This window comes from Charadrius vociferus, unplaced genomic scaffold, assembly GCF_000708025.1.
Source record: "Charadrius vociferus isolate BGI_N301 unplaced genomic scaffold, ASM70802v2 scaffold228, whole genome shotgun sequence".
NCBI classification, from domain to species: domain Eukaryota; kingdom Metazoa; phylum Chordata; class Aves; order Charadriiformes; family Charadriidae; genus Charadrius; species Charadrius vociferus.
This window is the reverse complement of record NW_009649864.1, coordinates 2,304,524-2,321,742: the sequence shown is the minus strand read 5'-3', so window position 1 is coordinate 2,321,742 and position 17,219 is coordinate 2,304,524. Positions and strand designations below refer to the sequence as shown.

Sequence of the window (17,219 nt, the reverse complement as noted above, 5' to 3'; positions counted from 1 at the left end):
CTACCACAACTGCTCTGTCAACATGCCTAATAGAGTGATAATTATTCATTCACATATTCATAGTCTGAGCATGGAAGTTTGACTCTAAAGTTTTTACAGACTGTTTACCACATACGTTTTCTGAAAATAGTGGATTTAAAGTATGTACATACACATACCTGTGTCTGGATATACATACACATTTATGCCACAAAAGGCTACCAACATGAGCTGATAAATATAGATAGATAAATATCTAGATAAGGTAGATATGACAACCCAGTAGCATTACTTATCACTGAGGTCACCCAAAATTTTCCACTGACAGATTGCTTAATGCTTTACAGAATTTCAACTGTATCAACTGGAATGTTGCATGACATTTTTATGTTAAAATGCTTTAGACATTTCTGAAAATATAACTAGAAAAAAATGTGGGTATAGCAAGAAAACGGCCAATGATTTTTTTCATTAAGAAGCCCTCAGCCTGCCTGCTTTTAAGCTGGAACATAAATACTCCAAGGAGCCTTCCAGAGTGTCAAGAATTTGTGCTATAACATTTTTATAAACATTCAAAGTTGCACACGTCAAAAGCATCTGAAAAAAAAAAAAAAATGATCACACCCACCCGGTTAACAGAGACAAATTAGTTTGGCAACTGCATCTCACATAGGTTCAATCTCAGTTAAGTGTTCTTGGTCCCAGAGTTTCAAGACCGAAGAAGACTTCCTCCCTAACTCCTCCTGGCAGATGGAGCTTGCTGTCATGTCTGGCTTCCCAAGAGTGGACATGGGAGTGGTCTTCCACCTTCAACATTGCAGCAGCTGATGCACCAAGAGGAGCCAGTGGCCATACCAGAAATACCATATTAGATGGAGATTGCACAGATGAGAAAAGCTGAAGATGAAGAGAAGCCATGGCAGGAGCTTGTTAGAAGAGTGGGGCAAAAAAGACAAGGAAGGGCCAGAGGAAAAAGGGTGGGTTTTTGTGCCTGGTTAGAAAGAGACTGAGGGGTGCCCAAGCCAGCAGGCCTTTTGCCAGTGAAACACCATCTCCTAAAATGTGTTAAACTGAGCAGACAGAGTAACATCCCCATATTCCTATACTGCCAGAAAATAGGTATTAACTTCACTGATAACAGGTGTCCTCATCTTCCTCCCTTTTCTTGATGGACACACCCAGCCTCCTTCTATGATCTCTAGAGATCCCTTCCAACTCTGAAAATTCTGTGATTCTGTGATTCCCACGTACTCTGTTAGCATCTGTGTCCGCACTGCAGAGCTACTGGTTCAGTCCCTGCAGATTACCCCAGCTTGGGGGATGCCCAATTCCATGGGACCCTGTTTTTCCATTAGGGAATTATATTTAAAATATTCATTAAGATATATCGTTACAGTTCCTGCAGTGGTTTTACATTATTTAATGCTGTGGTCATAGATAGTTCTGGGTAACTCCAGGAATAGAACTGCCACCCCCTCACAGAAAATGGATTGTTTGACATTTTTATTAGCTCCAGCCTTTGTTCCGTGGAGATGACAGCCAGTTGCCTACATTGGCATGACTGGTAGGAAAGTAGGTAGTGAAGGTAGCTGACAGCATCTTGCAAGTCTGTGATGCTAAATCAGCATCACTGCCACGTGCCTCTTCAGTGAGGACGGGATGTGGAGGTAGAGTCGTGACAGTATGTTCCAAGGTGTCCCTGCGGTTCTTCCAGCCTGCCCTGTCAATGTTTCATCTGGGGTTATTAGTGTTTATAAAAGCATGCCCTTAAAATAGCTGCATGGTGTTAATAGAAGCAAAAATAGCTGTTCTTGTGCTTAACTTCTTCATACTGGGGTAAAATAGGGCTAAATTGGGCAAGTACGGAACTCATAATAGCACAACCCAGTTTAAGGCTGACTTTCAAATCCCTTTCAGGTCTTAAAGAGCATGGAGTTTAAGCTAAAATCAGACCAGGACACATTCTTTCCTGCTCTGCAGAAAATCCTTCTTCCTTTAACAAGTGCAAGATTTGGGGTGGCTTTTGCTTAGAGACTGCTGAAGTCTAATCACTAAGTCCTCCAGTGACAAATGGAGAAAGGAGAAACCATGATATTCTCCAACTTCGGAAAAACACATTATTTCAGAAAAGTCAGTCAGATTTGCATTGGCATTTGTAAAATAACCATGTATATTCTAGCATAAAAAGAGCAGTGTTTTTGAAGTGTAGCATACAAGCCAGAGATCTTTATACACATCAGATGTAACAAATTTTACTCACCTATGAAATATGGAGAGGGGAGCATAAGGGGCATTGCATTTACTTTTCTCATAATATTATTTCTTAAATAGACAAGGCAGTCTGTATGAGTCTACTACAGACACAGTGGATCAATCACCATCTGCCACCAAAACTGATGCTTTGTTAGTTGTTCTTCTCTAGACAGTGAAATAAAGTCTTGATCATGTTTTAGTGAGAAATCGACCTTTCTTTTTTTTTTTTCAAACTGGCTATAGGTCTGTAAGTATCTTCTGTGATTATTGTCAGATGAGCCACAGACAATATTTGAAGTAACATACTCCATGTTCTAGGACAAGACAAGGAAACACAGGCTATTACAACAGTATGCCCAAATTCAAACCTTACTTGACACTGGAGTCTGTCTCAATCACATCAGTGAGGGATAAGGGAAGGGAAGCTCTGTAGAAGAGGAAAATGAGTTACTTTATCATGCTACAGTATAATAAAAAGTCAACTTAAAATTTGATAATCTGAAATACTTTCTCATCAGGTTCTTGAGACTGATATTTTTCTTGTAGTAGAGTACTATTTGTATACTGTGACTATACAATATTCTTTTTCAATATGCATGTTTATTATTTTCAATACTTACAAGTTTCTTACAACTGTTGTTTCAGAAAGGAAACAACACAGTGACAGAACTGGGAGCATTTCCCCTTTCGTTTCCTTTAAAGTGTACGGTTGCTTTAAACAAAAATATATGTATGTTTTGCTCATTTCTGATTTGCCAATGATAAAACAATATCCCATGTAAATTGCAGAAGCTGACAAATTAATTTTTGTGTTTGTATATCAGGCAAATAAATAAATCTTACAGTTACTAATTATTTTTCAACCTTGCACATGAGAATGTGATTAGACTGACTACAACTGACACTGATTATCTGAGACAGGATGTTATTAAATCCCTTTGGGGAGCTTCTGAAAGACCCACCACATTCAGAGCAGAGAGATTTTCTCTGCATTAGCTCATTTATGGAGCAATTACATGGAACTTACTACCGAAAAGATGTCAGGAAAAACACTGAGCAAATAGCTAAAGTGGAATTCACACCCCTCCCCTCTCTGTCAAAACATTTCACAACCTCAGAGCCTTAAAATGTTTTGTCAAGATTATCTATACCAAAGCTATTTGCTATATACCAGTAAAAGGTATGAGATAGGTTAGATTAAGACTACATGGAGGAGAGCCTGTAATAGATCTGAAGACAGCTGAGATTTCTCCCTGCTCAGATGGCTTCTTTGCCCCAAGAGCCCCAGTTTAATTAATTTTGTGGGCTTGAAAAGCCCAATGTTTTCATTTCATCCATCTCAGAATTTGCAAGTTTTGTAATTTTACTTGAAAACAACTATGGAGGATTCCTCAGCGAAGTGTGGATAAATAGGCAAAATGTACTGGATTGAAAAATCTCCACTGGTTCTAGAAAAACCTGTAGCTGAATTTACTGATTTTTTTTTTTCAAAATTAAGATTTCAAAGACCTAATTTTTAGGAGCAATTTACAATTTTGTACCTAAAAACATGCAGATATGTAATGGAGAGCCAGGTAGAGACCATTTTCAAGTCTGTATTCCTACAATGGGCTGTTTTCCTGACACCCATAGTTCATAATGAAAATGCATAGTGAAGTAATGCAGAGCTGGTATGTATTAAATAAGTACACACCTATTGATTATGAGATTTACAGTTTGAGAACATCAGAAAAGCTGTGAGACACATAATCCAAAGTAATACTGACGGTTCACTGAAGAACTGACAATACCGAGGTATTACAGATTGCAGAGATTTATTCTCACCTCCACTGTTATTTTAAACCTAATATTGCTGTAAATTCGTGTGATGACAACACTTAAACCTCAGGCCATCTCGTTTTTTTCTGTCATCCCTGGGTGTCTTCACATACTTAACCCAAGTCCAGTAGAAAAGAAGTTAAAATATTCCATAAAATGTTCCTTCTTTATTCAATGAACAACTCAGTAGTACAACTAGAGTAACGTGCTGGAATTCACTTAGTGCTTTTCCTCAGAGTGCCTTAAAGAGCATCATCTTGCTACTGGTAGGTCTTGACATGAAGCCAGTCCCGGGGTGGACTTAGAGCAGTAGCAAGAGACTCAGGAGGGTTCTCCTTACCCATAAACACTGAGGTTCTCTGCTGCTCTCTGTAGCACGGCTACGGCTCCTGAAATGTGTCCCTGTATGTAAAGATGTGTTCACAGTCTAGAAGGTCCCTATTTTGCAGTACCCCCTGGTAATTCATAGTGAATACTGGAAGGTAGGATTTTCTGCATGTATAAGATCACTGACCACAGGGAAAGATTGTGCAAAACTTCTGGTTTGCAAATATGAATGTGCTTGAGTGAGGAAAAACTGATCTTTCATTGAGTTTATCCTTCAAGGCATGTTATGTTGCATTTCTGATATTGCAAAAGGAACACAGCAATACTGTATGAGGTATTCTGCGTGGCCAAATGCCGTAGTCCTTACTCAGATTTTACTCAGGAAAAAACACCTTTGACTTGAGTGAGAATTTGCTTGACTAAGGATGGAACAGAGTGTTTTGAACCTTACCAACATTGCTGGATGCCAATGTTGGGCAACAGTTCTCATTGCTAATTTGCCTGCCTTGTTGGCCTTCTCCTGGGCTCTGGATCTGCATTTGCTGTGTGTTATTCATCGCTTGTATTGCTAGTTCAGATTGCTTCTCTGTGCTTTTCGTTTCCAGCAAATATTTTGCAGCTATTGTTCTGCTGCTGGTAGATGTGCATGGAACCTGGTATGTGGAACTTGAACCTCAGCCCAGATTTAATTAAAACTGTTAAACATGTTCTCACCATGGTGCTCAGAAGGAATTTTGCTGACCCTCTTTCAATGAAGCATAAATTTGTTTCATCTGTTGTTTTTACAATGAAAAAAATATAAGCATTTGATTCACAAATCTTAGGAGCAAGTGCTTCTCCAGTAAAATAGATGGAGTGACATCTATTTACAGCCATAAAAAGGTCAATCCTAAATGCTTGTTCTCACCAACAATAGCCATATGAGAAAATCACTAAATGTGTGTGCTGTAACATCACCCTGTTTTGTAGTTTTACTACTGCTTTAAAGTAAGATCTCCTGAATAATAATTAGTACCAAATTATGGCATAGCCTACTAATATGCAGCAAATCTAGCTAGGTTACCACTCGTATGTCTTATGAGCCATACCTAGCCATGGTTTATCCTCTATTCATGCTGCAGGGTACGAAATTCCTGGGTGCCAACCTGCCTATGGCAACCTAGAATTCTCCAGGGCAGGCTCGCAAAATCTTCACCTACTCTCTGGGACAGGTAACTAATAAGTGATGTTTTGTGAAGTTATGCTTTCTTTCTGACTTTCTGATGTCCATAAAAATGTTTCATTTTTTCACGTCAGTCTGTAGTGTCTCATCGTTCAGTTGTGCTATGTTTTCTAAACTCGGGGAATGACAGCAGATCTGTTTATTATAGCACTCTAGATGCTTGCCTCAGCCAAGCCTGTAATAATTATTCTTAATGTGTATAAAAACTGAAAATTGTTTAAGAAGTTGCAAAATTCATAGCTGCTTACTATCCGTTCATATTTTTTTCTGATGGAGATAGTTATAATACAGAAGCATTGATTTTAATTGGCGATAGCATAGTTATCTGGGCAGTTCACCCACCTTTCTTAATTGCTGGTATGTGTATATTTGCTCTCCTTTGTCAGGTTTACATCTCTGGTCCCCTGAAGTAAGGATTTTTTCAATGCTGTAGTGCAGAGATGTTGAAATGTGGGGGAGTTATGGCTGATTCTAGTTTACATTCCTGTGCAGCACATAGTATAAGTTTAAGTAATGACTCATTTTTCCATATTTTGCTTAGATTCTCTTCTACTTTACTCCTGAATTTCCTCTTTGTTCTTTGTTGCTTGACTTTATTTCAAGTGGCAGGTATGTAGAAGAAATGTCATTCACTGATCCTATAGTTTTCAACAACGTATGAAAAAATGAAATCTATTTCAAAGTAAGAAATTAGATAAAAAAATAAAGACAGGCTAAGCTTTAGATTGCCTTCTTGCAGTCTATTGATTTTCTTTGAATAATGTGTGTGAATTTTCATCTTAAGAGTGCTGCTGCTGTAGGAAAGACATAAGTGAGATTCTTTTGGTATTTTCTGGCACAGTCTATGCTCTACGGAGAGAAAAAACACAACGATCTTGGAAAACTGATTTGAATCCCCGTTTTTCAGTCCCCTGGGGCTCTTGACATGCGCTCTACTCCTACCTGGGTTTAGATGAGCTTGACACAAAAACAGCTTTGTTCTGTCACTTGTCCTTCTTAAAAGCAGGAGATGACCAGTGAAGTGAAATATGGTCAGGGTATGTAAAACTGTTTTTCAAAATGTTTTACCCTAATACCATTTTCATGGAATATTTGGAAGTCTTTTTAAATCAAAACAAATTCACACAGCCACAGTATAATCACTGAGTTTGATCTTCTGTGGTGTTTTTAAATGGACACCTATGGGGAAGTTCAGAGTTTTGGGATGACATTTAGTAGTCTTTCTGTAACGTTCTCTCTCAAAAAAAAATCTCTTTTCCTACCATCACTGTCCACTTGTAGTTCTTAATTTCAAAAGAAAATAAGCTTACTCTTACCAAGGACAATACCACAGTTTATCTCCAAGTATGCCAAAGCTTAAAATGCACAAATGCAGCATTTTAGCTCAGGCTATTTAGCCATTTCATAAAATAAATAAACCGCCATTGAAAGATTTCATTTCCCCCTGCTTTTTAAAAAGCTCAAAAGGATCTAAATTTTTATAGAGAGATTTTATTAGTTTCTGAAAGCTTGTTTGTTTCTTTCCTGTTTGTTAAATCAACTCTTAATCACATTGTTTCTACATATCTAGACTTTAAAAATTTATCTGGAAGCTTGTTCTCCAGTTATATGGAAAAACACCAGCTTGCTTATGGAACCCAAAAAAAAAGGCATTTTTTTGTGAAAATAAAAGATAGTGAGTACGACAACTGTCAGCACTTACAAAATGAGGAGAAATTCTATTTTACCCAGCCTGTTGCACCTTAACCTTTAAAAAACTAATGAGAAAGCAACAAGAAATTCTTTTTCAGCAGGAGAGTTAAAAAAAAAAGTCTCAATTCACCCAGAATGCCAAAGTAGTTCAGTTATAAGGCAAAAAAAATGTGTTCTGTGCTTAGGTAATCTACATCTCAGGGCACAAGAGGAAATTTAGGGTAAGTCTTTAGAAAATGAAGATGCTTCCTCACTCTGCATGATTCTTTGGGGCGCTACATCCGCAGGACAGGTGGAAGCAAGGAGCTCCTGGGTCCCCTCTGAAGAAGCACATTGTGTATTGCTTTTCACATAAATACTGCTCATTTTCAGATGAATGTTCGCTGCCTGTTTTGGTCCCTCCAGACTTGCAGCAACCTCCGTCATTTACTGTCTCACTCCAAAAACTACAGAAGAGCTAATGCCAAGGCGCTGGACTGCTAACAGGAGTTTGGAGGAATGAAGTCCTGTTTCCTCTCCTTTCTCATACACCCACAAAAATAGGCAACAAAACAGAGTCTTACACTGAAAAGCCAGTTCAGCTGAGGGAGCAGGATAAAATAGACTTGACCGAACTAATAAATCATGACATTAGGTTGGGAGAAAGGTTGTATGAAATGACGGCACAACATGCTGAGCAGTAGGGAGCTTGCGAGAGGTGAACTCATTTATACTCTTGCAGAGTTGAAGACTTCTCAGTTAACAAGTCCTAAAATAGTGTGCTGCAGTGTATGAAACAAGGTAGGGCTTGAAATAATTAGCCAAAGATGACAGATGGCAATTCCTTTCTCTTTTTTTCCTTCTCTTCTTTTGCTGTAATATCAGATTGATCAAAGAGCTGAGGATTATTTGTTATTGTAGGAAACTAAAAATATCTTGAAATATTCAGGCAAAATAAATCCATTCAGATAACAGCCGGTAGCCCCCATTGTTCCTGTTCAACACCTTATACATGAGTCTGTGTGTAATAATAGTTTCCCTCAGAATCTGAATTACATCTGCATAGCTGAGAATTTGGGTGTGTCCAGGCTTAGGTGTATTATTTAATTAACATATTAAATCAATTTATTAATTGATTTAATTTACTTGTTTGTTTGTGTTAACAAATCAATGGTCTATTCTACTGCCAGAAAACCTTCCAAAAAGTCCCTGGAGCTCACCTCTGTGGCGTGTCCCCTTAGTAACGTCATACAGCTGTGTGTGATGGGGGAACTAAGTGATAAAGAACAGGCTGCGGTAGAACTGCACCGATGACTACTGAAAGTGCCTGAGGGGTCAGTGCTGTGTCTCACTCGAAGCAATAGCAGCGTTATCTCCTATATTCTTTAGTAACAATATCTGTCAAGCATCTGTATTTTTTTAAAGGTGAGCACCCATGGTTTCAAGTTAGAGATACAACGTGAGCTTCTGTCTTCTGTGACTTCTGTCACAAATCAGAACGCAATTGTGACCAGATATAATTGAAAAGAAAATGCAGTAATTTACTCAACACAAGGCAATAGTCACTCCTTATAAAGGAAAAAAGCAGTGGCATCTGCAGATCTTCCTGTCCCAGTCCCAGTAGTAATTCTGTCTGACTGGTCCTGGAGTCAAAAGAGTTTATTTGATTTTTTCAACTGTTTAGCATAACCTTTCTGATAGGAACTGCTAAGATAGCCCACCAAAATGAGTCCCTTGAGCCATACAAAGATGAATTTCAAATCAGAGGAAAGAGAAAAGGATTGGGAAAGGAAGGAAATAGCTAAGGTGAGAACAGAGATGATAACTTCTGTCCATCAACCTATGTCTGGATGCTTTATACCAAATGAAATGGAAACAAAATTCTTTTTCTACTACTAAAGTACATTTCTATAGCACTACCCTCCTCTCCCTCCAACATCAGTCCTTTAATAGAACGAGTAAGATAAATTTCAGCTTGCTTCTGGGCAGTGGGTTTTACCCATTCTCATTACACATCCTATTACAAATAAACAGCACAATTCAGGAGGAACCACATTCCCATTCCGGCACAGCTTGATCCAGATGAATCAGGAAGGTAAACAGACAAAAGCAAAAGTGAGAAAGGTTTAATAACACAATTAAAATATAACTTTATAAGCCTGTGAGCTGATGTGGTAGGCTGTTTTCAGTAATTTCCAGGGGGAGTGCTTATTCGTGACTACAAACCAAAGCAATCTAGAAGCTGGTCACTCGAAGCTGTATGGAGAGCTGCTGCTACCAAAGGCAGCTTGCTCAATCACCTGGAGAGCTCTCTTTGGCTTCCAAATCATAAATTGAAGTCTACCTCTAATTTTGCTACCTCTATTTCTCAATACCTCATTCTTTTTTTTTTCTCCTTTCTCATCACTGCTCAGTTGCCTGGATTCCCTAGTGAGATGCAGTGCAGACTGCTAGGACTCTGCCAGACATTAAAAAGCAGGCGACGTCTGTTCAACAACTTCAAATCACTTTCTGTGAGAGGCAGCCCCCCCAATAGCCTTTGTTACAGCAAGAAGTTTGTTTCAGTCAGCCTTTTCTCCTGCTTTTCTTATCTTTCGTGCCCTGCAACTCTACACTTTAACTCATAATTTTTTTCTAGCCAACAGTTTTATGCAAACATATTGGCCTCTGGAAAGCCAAAAATTAGCAGCTCTTACAGAGGCGAACCTTCTTCCAGGGACATGTCAAGAGCAGAGTCTGGGCAGCAAGCAATGTGAAGATCCCTTCATCCCTAGGAATGGTCAGGGTGGTTATGTCTCTGCTCTCTTGGACAAATGCTGGCTGAAGTTTGTGATGCCAGAATTTAACTCCCTTCTCTCACAGCTTCAGCAGCTGAGTCATTTCAGATGCTGTCCAGAGCACAAGGCAACATTTGGACAACGCAGACATTTTGGAGCGGGGCATGAACATGAGCAGAGTCTTCCATTATTATGAGAAAATCAGCATACTCTTCTTACCTCTAGACAATGATTCAGAAAACATCTATTCCTCCTTAAATTGCATGTGTTTTTTTTTCTCATGCACCAAAAGAGCAGTGAACAAGGATAGCCTTTATTCAAACTTCTGTAGGATCCCTTATTGAACCGAACAGTTTGTGTTTAAACCACAGGCTCTAAGAGTCTACCTGCTGGACCTGAAATCAGTGAGTCCCCACAGAGTTTAGGGGGATCGTAACAGAGGCAGTAGGAGGCAGCCTGGAAGAAGGCAGAGATTGTAACAGTTTTGGCTGCTTCCACTGATCCTTCTGCTTTAACCACCTTTGAATTTGGGCACTGCTTTTTCACTGTGCGCTGCATTAATTTCTCACATACAGCTGGCCTGACTACACTTTTTTTTGAGGTGTTTAACCTCAAAAGTGTCTCGTAAGCAAAAGTGGACATCTCATTAACTGGAAAAAGAAATGTATTTTGAAGATGTCAGATCCAAACCAAGTTAGCAGAAGTATTAAATCAGCCCTCAGAGAGCTGGCTCAGCTCTTCAGTCTCCATGCAGCCCAGTACCAAGCACAGCACTGGGCTGGCCAGTGCAGATGCACTTGGTGGCCAGTGCCCATCCCGGTTTGTAAGTCCATGTTCTTCCCTCTCCATGAGCTGCTCTGCACCCTGGATTCCTTAGCGCTCTGTACAATAACACAATCCCTTCATGCAGGTCTGGATTCTCACTGTTCATTTTCATTTACCCTTTGCACTTTTCAGCATGCTGGAGGAATCAGAATTGCCTGCTGAAGAAACTTCATTTAAAATAATCAAAACACCTTTATTGTCTATTTCTGAAAGCTGTAATTTTATTCACAATATTGCTATTCAATCCATTCAGAGCCTTAGGTTATGGGTAGTACCTTTAAATAAAGGACAATTTGTATGTCTTTATTATGAGAGTATTTCAAAATCATGACATGTTCCATCAACAATAATGACATTCACTTAAAACAACCCAGCGCTGACAGCTAGTCCTCTATGTTATTTTTGCATGTCAACATGTAACTGAATTTTCATATCTTAATTGCCCCATATTATGGTTAGTATTGAATGCTCTTGTTGGATAGAAGTGTCTGTGGGCTTTGGACACTTGTTATAGAAGTCACCCCCTCTGCAATGATAGACTGTCAGGTCAATATAACCAAAACATAATTCAGCTTTATTTTTAGGTGAGATCTCTCCTTTCTACCTCTTACGAATAAACCCAACACAGTTTAGACGCATTTACCATATAATACCACTTGCCTGATCTGAATTTTTAATTGTGGAAATTATGCAACAGTCAGGTACTCACATCCTAAGTGAAGAAAAGATAGCTTCCAAAATCCAGCAATATTTCTGTTTTAAGATAGCTGTATCAGCTCTCCAAGTGCTGTGAATAGGCTCTCATGCTAAGGATCTGTCCCACAGAACTTCAGACTTCAACTGCTAAACATGTTTTTTTCACCCCCACCTCCCTTCCAAATAACTCTCTTTAATGTTTCTGATAAAGCATCCCTCTTCCCTAGTTTAAACTCTGCCAGAATGCCTGCAACCTAAGTAAAGGACTCGGCTACTTGTTTTATGTGTCCATCAGTCATCTGGAAACTGAGCTCCAGATTTGGATCACCCACACATTTGTTCTGAAACATATGTACAGGCCTTCCCTCTCACAATCCAAACCCAGCTTCAGGCTGTTTATTTTGAAAATGAGTACTGGAAAGAAAATTCAAATGGTTTAATACTTGTGAGAAAAAAGAAAAAAAGAAAAAAAAAAAACAAACCAACCAACCCCACCTCCAAAAGCTATCTATCTATATATATATGTGTGTGAATATGTGTGTATATATATCTATAGGAAGGAAAGATCTGCCTGCAATTTGCAATTTGACAGGCAAACTGTTCATACTCCAAAGTTTCAAATATATAACAAACTTCTTCGAAAGTAATGGAGAAATTTGGTGGATGCGCTACAGTGAAAACAAACCTGACAGACCTTGGTGGAAACTTGTTAAAAAAATAGGTGAGCTGAAAAGAGCGTGTGAGCCTGAATTTATAGGAAAATACCTACTGTAGACCTTGGACACACATGTGCCGAGGCAATTGTTTGGGTACTAATGAAGCTGCTGAATAAAGAACACAAGAGCATTGGGATTTTTGGACTGGGCTCTGGGTCTGAGCTGCAGCAACGTAAACTATTTCCCCAGTAAAACTGATTTCAGGTCTGCAGTTCGGTTCTCAGAATCTGGACCTAGACTTTGTCATTTGATCCCATCCCCCCCTAATCAGATGGAGCAAGCGCAAGGTCAGCCGGAAAAACTGCAGACAAGGATGATAGTTTTAGCATTACCATTTTGAAACAGTGACCCTGAGCATGTAACACATAATCAAAACTTGATTAACATAGAAATCCAATTACTGCTTCATTAAAGATCTTTCATTAATCTAGAAAACACTTGTAAAATGCTTGGACTTCATTTCCCAGCAACTACAAATCTAAAAAAAACATTGTTGGGGGGTCAGATTCAATGACACAACTGTCATCTCAAAGCTATTCCTCCTAGGTCAAGGTTGGGGTGCATTTCTTGCGGCATGTCCACCCTGGGCGGCAGGCAGATCTGCCAGAGCTGTGCCCTGTGACCAGCAGCAGAGCAGTGCTGGAATAAAAGGTCCTGGGTAATGCAGACCACCAGTCATGGGTCAGCAGGTGCTACTGAAGCCAAAATTCCCTGGTAGCCCCAAGATTAAGTCCAGCTCCATTGAGTAGAAACAGAGTGGCACTGAGGACCTGCTGGCATCTCTGCTAGCTGTGAACGTACCCAGAGCTCTCTGTCCCCAGCTTGCTGCTCCCTGGATGTGAGCTACACATCAAGAAGTCCCCCAGGGCCTTGCCTCCTGCCTGGTTGACTGCCCTTGTCTCTGTGATCATAGACTCCATTCAAGATCAGAAACAAAACCAGGAATGTGGCTGCTTTCTCTCCTTGAGCCAAACAGGCCATGTCTTTGCAGTGGTCCCCAGCAGCCTCACACTGTTGGGCAGGAGCTTCCAGAAAAGCAAGCATGCAAACTGGGACCAGGCTCTCTGGCTGCCCACCACGTCACTGCTCCTGGCGGTCATCAGTGGTCTAAGTTGGCACATCATGGCTGGGCTTACAGGAAATCCCTTGGCCTTTCCCAGATACCCTCTCCTGCTCTTTAGACTCCTCCACAGCAGGCACCTGTGCAGGGTTGTATTTGACTTTTCCCTAGATAGAAATCCACAGAGTGGCAGAAGAAAAGATGCTTTTTGAAATTCTGTTCCAGAATATTTTTTAAATCTCCATCAGCGCTCCCAAATTCCTGATCGTATGAAGCCCTTTTTTAGAATGTGACACATCTCAGACATGAAAGAGATCTGATAAACACTTTAAAAGCACTTAGCCGTTCTTTTTTGTGGGCCTCCACACACTCTAAGCAAACAAGAAAGGGAATACTATTACCTCATCTCATACACACAGTACTGAGTCAGGAAGAGGGCGAGTTATCTGATGAGATGCGGTTGTCTACATCTGAGCTACTTGACTATATTCCCTTTGTAATCAACGGAAATGGGTACTTCCAGATTTGCGTCACTTCATCTAAAAGTAGGCTTCTAAAATAGGTCAGATTAATCTCATCCCGATAGTGCCTGCTCATCATGACCAACTAAGAACAGGAGCCAGAGCTGACCAGCAGTATTAACATTTGCGTCTGGTCAGGTCAGTCTTGCCTTAACTCGCTCAACCTGCATAACACCAGGCACATTTGGCAAAGCCAGGTACAAGACTCAGAGCCCCAAACCCCAGACCAGGTTAGCTCCTACTTACACATTCCTTCTCCCAAGATAGGATGTTTACCCACAAAATACAATTGATTTGACTTAGGATTTCACAGCTACACTAAAACTTCTATTTCACTACCCAGAAATGAGAACCTCCAATAAGTTTTTTTGGTATATTTGACGTGGGCATCTATCTTGCCCTCGTTTAGCATTCCTTTCACTGCTAATTTCCTTCCTAACACCATTAATCATATTTTGTTTTACTCGCTCCTAGAGTTGTGTGAAGCAATGTAATCAGTCCATTCAGGGAGAATTTCAATAGCTCAAAAAATGGGTTTGCTCTGGTTTTAAACAATGTTGCAGAAACATCTACAAAGCAAAGCCTGGGGTGGCAGGCAGATGTGAAAGTGCTGCTGAAGCAGTTTGACCAGCCAGGTGGAGACACGGGGTTTTCAGGACACTCTACCAATGGGGCAGACCCATAGATGTTGACTTTTAGTGAGTACCAGCTCAGGGAGCATCCTCTCTGTGGGCTGTCTGAGGGTAACAAGCTCTAGAAATGCTCCAGCCTCCAGGCAGATGAACAGCCACGACTTTGCATGCCAGCACTCCTCTGTCATCAAGCCATCTGCCAGGCAGATGAGTTGGCAGAAGATCAGACAGGTACAATGAAAACCTGCTTGTTCTCCAGCACACCTTCCTCAGAATAGAGCCGTCACCACGCGGCATCTTAGCTTTGCCTGAAATAGTCCAGTAGAAATATGTTCACCTGGAGCTTCTCCAGCCAGCTCTGCAGATGAATCCTGACCAGCGGCTGCAGGCTGAGATAGGCACACATTGTCCTTCTCCATTCTGCTCATCGACCTGCGCACACTTCCCTGGGGCCGAAGCTGTGTGGAGTCACACCAATGCTCAGCTTAATGTCCAGGCTGGCGGGAATGTCTAGAAAAAAATATATACCTTTTGACCACTCACCACCTTTTGTGGACAAAGGTCTATTGGAGGGGGAGAGGTGACACCAGGTATGCAGACATCTCTTTGCTTCAACTCTTGTGCAAGCCGAGGTGGCAAAATTTTAACAGCAGGAAAGTGCCTGGAGAATTTGGTGGTAGTTGAACTTGCCTGCACCACCTTCTCATCTTTCTTCTGTAAAACAGACCTCTTTTCACTAAATGTAGAGCCTGACTAGTGCTAACTCCCACCTGGTAATATCTTCCCTGAAGAGCCTCTGAATTGCTGCTGAGGATCAACTCCAGCAAGGGGATTCAGCAGTGAGGCTTGGCGTCTCTCTGTAGGAGCCCTGCCTGAGGGAAGAAAGCTTCAAATTCCCCAGCAAGAAGCAACTCCAAAATTCAAACCTAGCAATTACTGGCAGCATTACAATGTTTGAGGGCACAAATATATGTTTTCGTATCTATTTTATATTTTCAATGAGCATAAACAGAGCTAATTGCTGAATATACTACTTTGGAAACTCTGAAGACCTGTTTTTAATAACCTTTATAGCAGCTTCCCTTGAGAAGTATTCTGTCACCAGTCTAAATATTTAAAATTGTACTTACCGTCCTTGTTTTTAGAGAAATACTTTAATGAAGCAAAATAGGTAATGACTCGCAAACCACTGGTTGTCACAGAAGCAGGACTTTGGAGATCATTAGAAGAAATAGAGAACCACTTATGCAAAAGGTCCTCATCTACAGGATTTTGGATCCTGTCCTGTAATGCCTCCCGGCTGTCAGAAATTCAGGAAATCCATGGAGTATAGGATTGGTGTTTTCTAAGACCTAATAATACCAGATTTCCCAAGACTCCTTTTTATAAGGACAAGTAAGTCCTCTCCTTTCTCCTGGCTCTACTTTATCCATTGAATTATTTTCTTAGTTTTTAAATAAACAATGAATATATATATAAATATGTATTTGCTGAAAATATATATTCTTTATTATATACATAATAAATACATTATGTACATAATAAAGAACCATAAGGGCCAACTAGCCATAGAAAATAAATTATGAAATAAAATATATTCCTTTACCAACATTACAAAAATTGTGTGGTAAAGTTTTGTAATTAAATGGTGTGTGACAAGCTGAAACAAAATGCATCTAGTTTGTGGAGTTGGTTGTTCTGGAGAAAAGGGAAAATGTTAAGTGTTTGACTTCATGTCTCCATATTTCTACTTTTTTTTTCCCCCCCTCTTTTCAACCCTGTCTAAATTATCAGTACCAAATTTACAAGCGTACATAACAAAATTAAGCACTCCTTATGAAAAGCCCAGACTTCCAGAATAAGAAAGTACACAATGCAGCATAAGGGGAAGGCTGTCAGAGGAAGACTATCAGTTTTGTGAGAAATGCAAGAGATTAAAAAGCTCATGAAATACTTTAGATTTGTATAAAATAAAAATTGAGCCTCTGATCCTGCTATTAGAGATACTAAATCTGACACATTGTATGTTCTTCTTTCTACTGTTTCTCTCACTTGCCATGCCTTTGCTTCTTGGGTGTTTGTTCATATAAAACTGCAAGCAAGAAAAAACAACAGGCTTTACCTTAAACCAGTAACGTACCTAGATAAAGCTCAAGTCCTGCAGAAATTGAAACCATTCTGGGAATGCTGGGAAATCCACTCTCAGTGTTACAGCTATTAGTATCCATTCAATGGTTTCAGTCCCGGATTCAGGAAAATTTCCCTATTTGTGCCAGTCATAAGGGTAAGTTTCATTGTGTCATTGCTTAAAGTTAGCTATTTTCAGAACTTGCTTGGCTCAATAAGGTTATCAAAGCAGATAGTTAAGCGCTTTCCCAGTTACAGTCTTTTCTTTCTTTCCTTCTTTCCTTCTTTTCTTCTTTTCTTCTTTCCTTCTTTCCTTCTTTCCTTCTTTCCTTCTATCTTTCCTATTTTCCTTTTCTTTCTTTCTTTCTTTCTTTCTTTCTCTCTTTCTTTCTTTCTTTCTTTCTTTTTCTCTCTCTCTTCCTCTCTTTTCTTCCTTTCTTCCTTTATTTCCCATAAACGTGGCTATGTTTCCTTCCATTCATAATATTCTTGTCAGAACATAATTTCTTTGTTTCTAAAATTTTTACCTTTCTGTCTAATAACCTGTATTTTACTAATGATTCACTGGTTTGTACCTACTACTACAGCTTAAATA

The 17,219-nt window shown here is 39.8% G+C and overlaps 1 protein-coding gene across 1 annotated transcript in view; it reads left to right on the top strand.

Moving 5' to 3' along the window:
- BEGAIN (brain-enriched guanylate kinase-associated) overlaps positions 1-17,219 on the top strand; it is a 103,938-nt gene that overhangs the window by 22,719 nt on the left and 64,000 nt on the right. Inside the window, exon 2 of the mRNA XM_009891084.1 lies at positions 5,499-5,588. Coding sequence (XP_009889386.1) covers positions 5,499-5,588 — 90 coding nt within the window. The remainder of the gene's footprint in view (positions 1-5,498; positions 5,589-17,219) is intronic.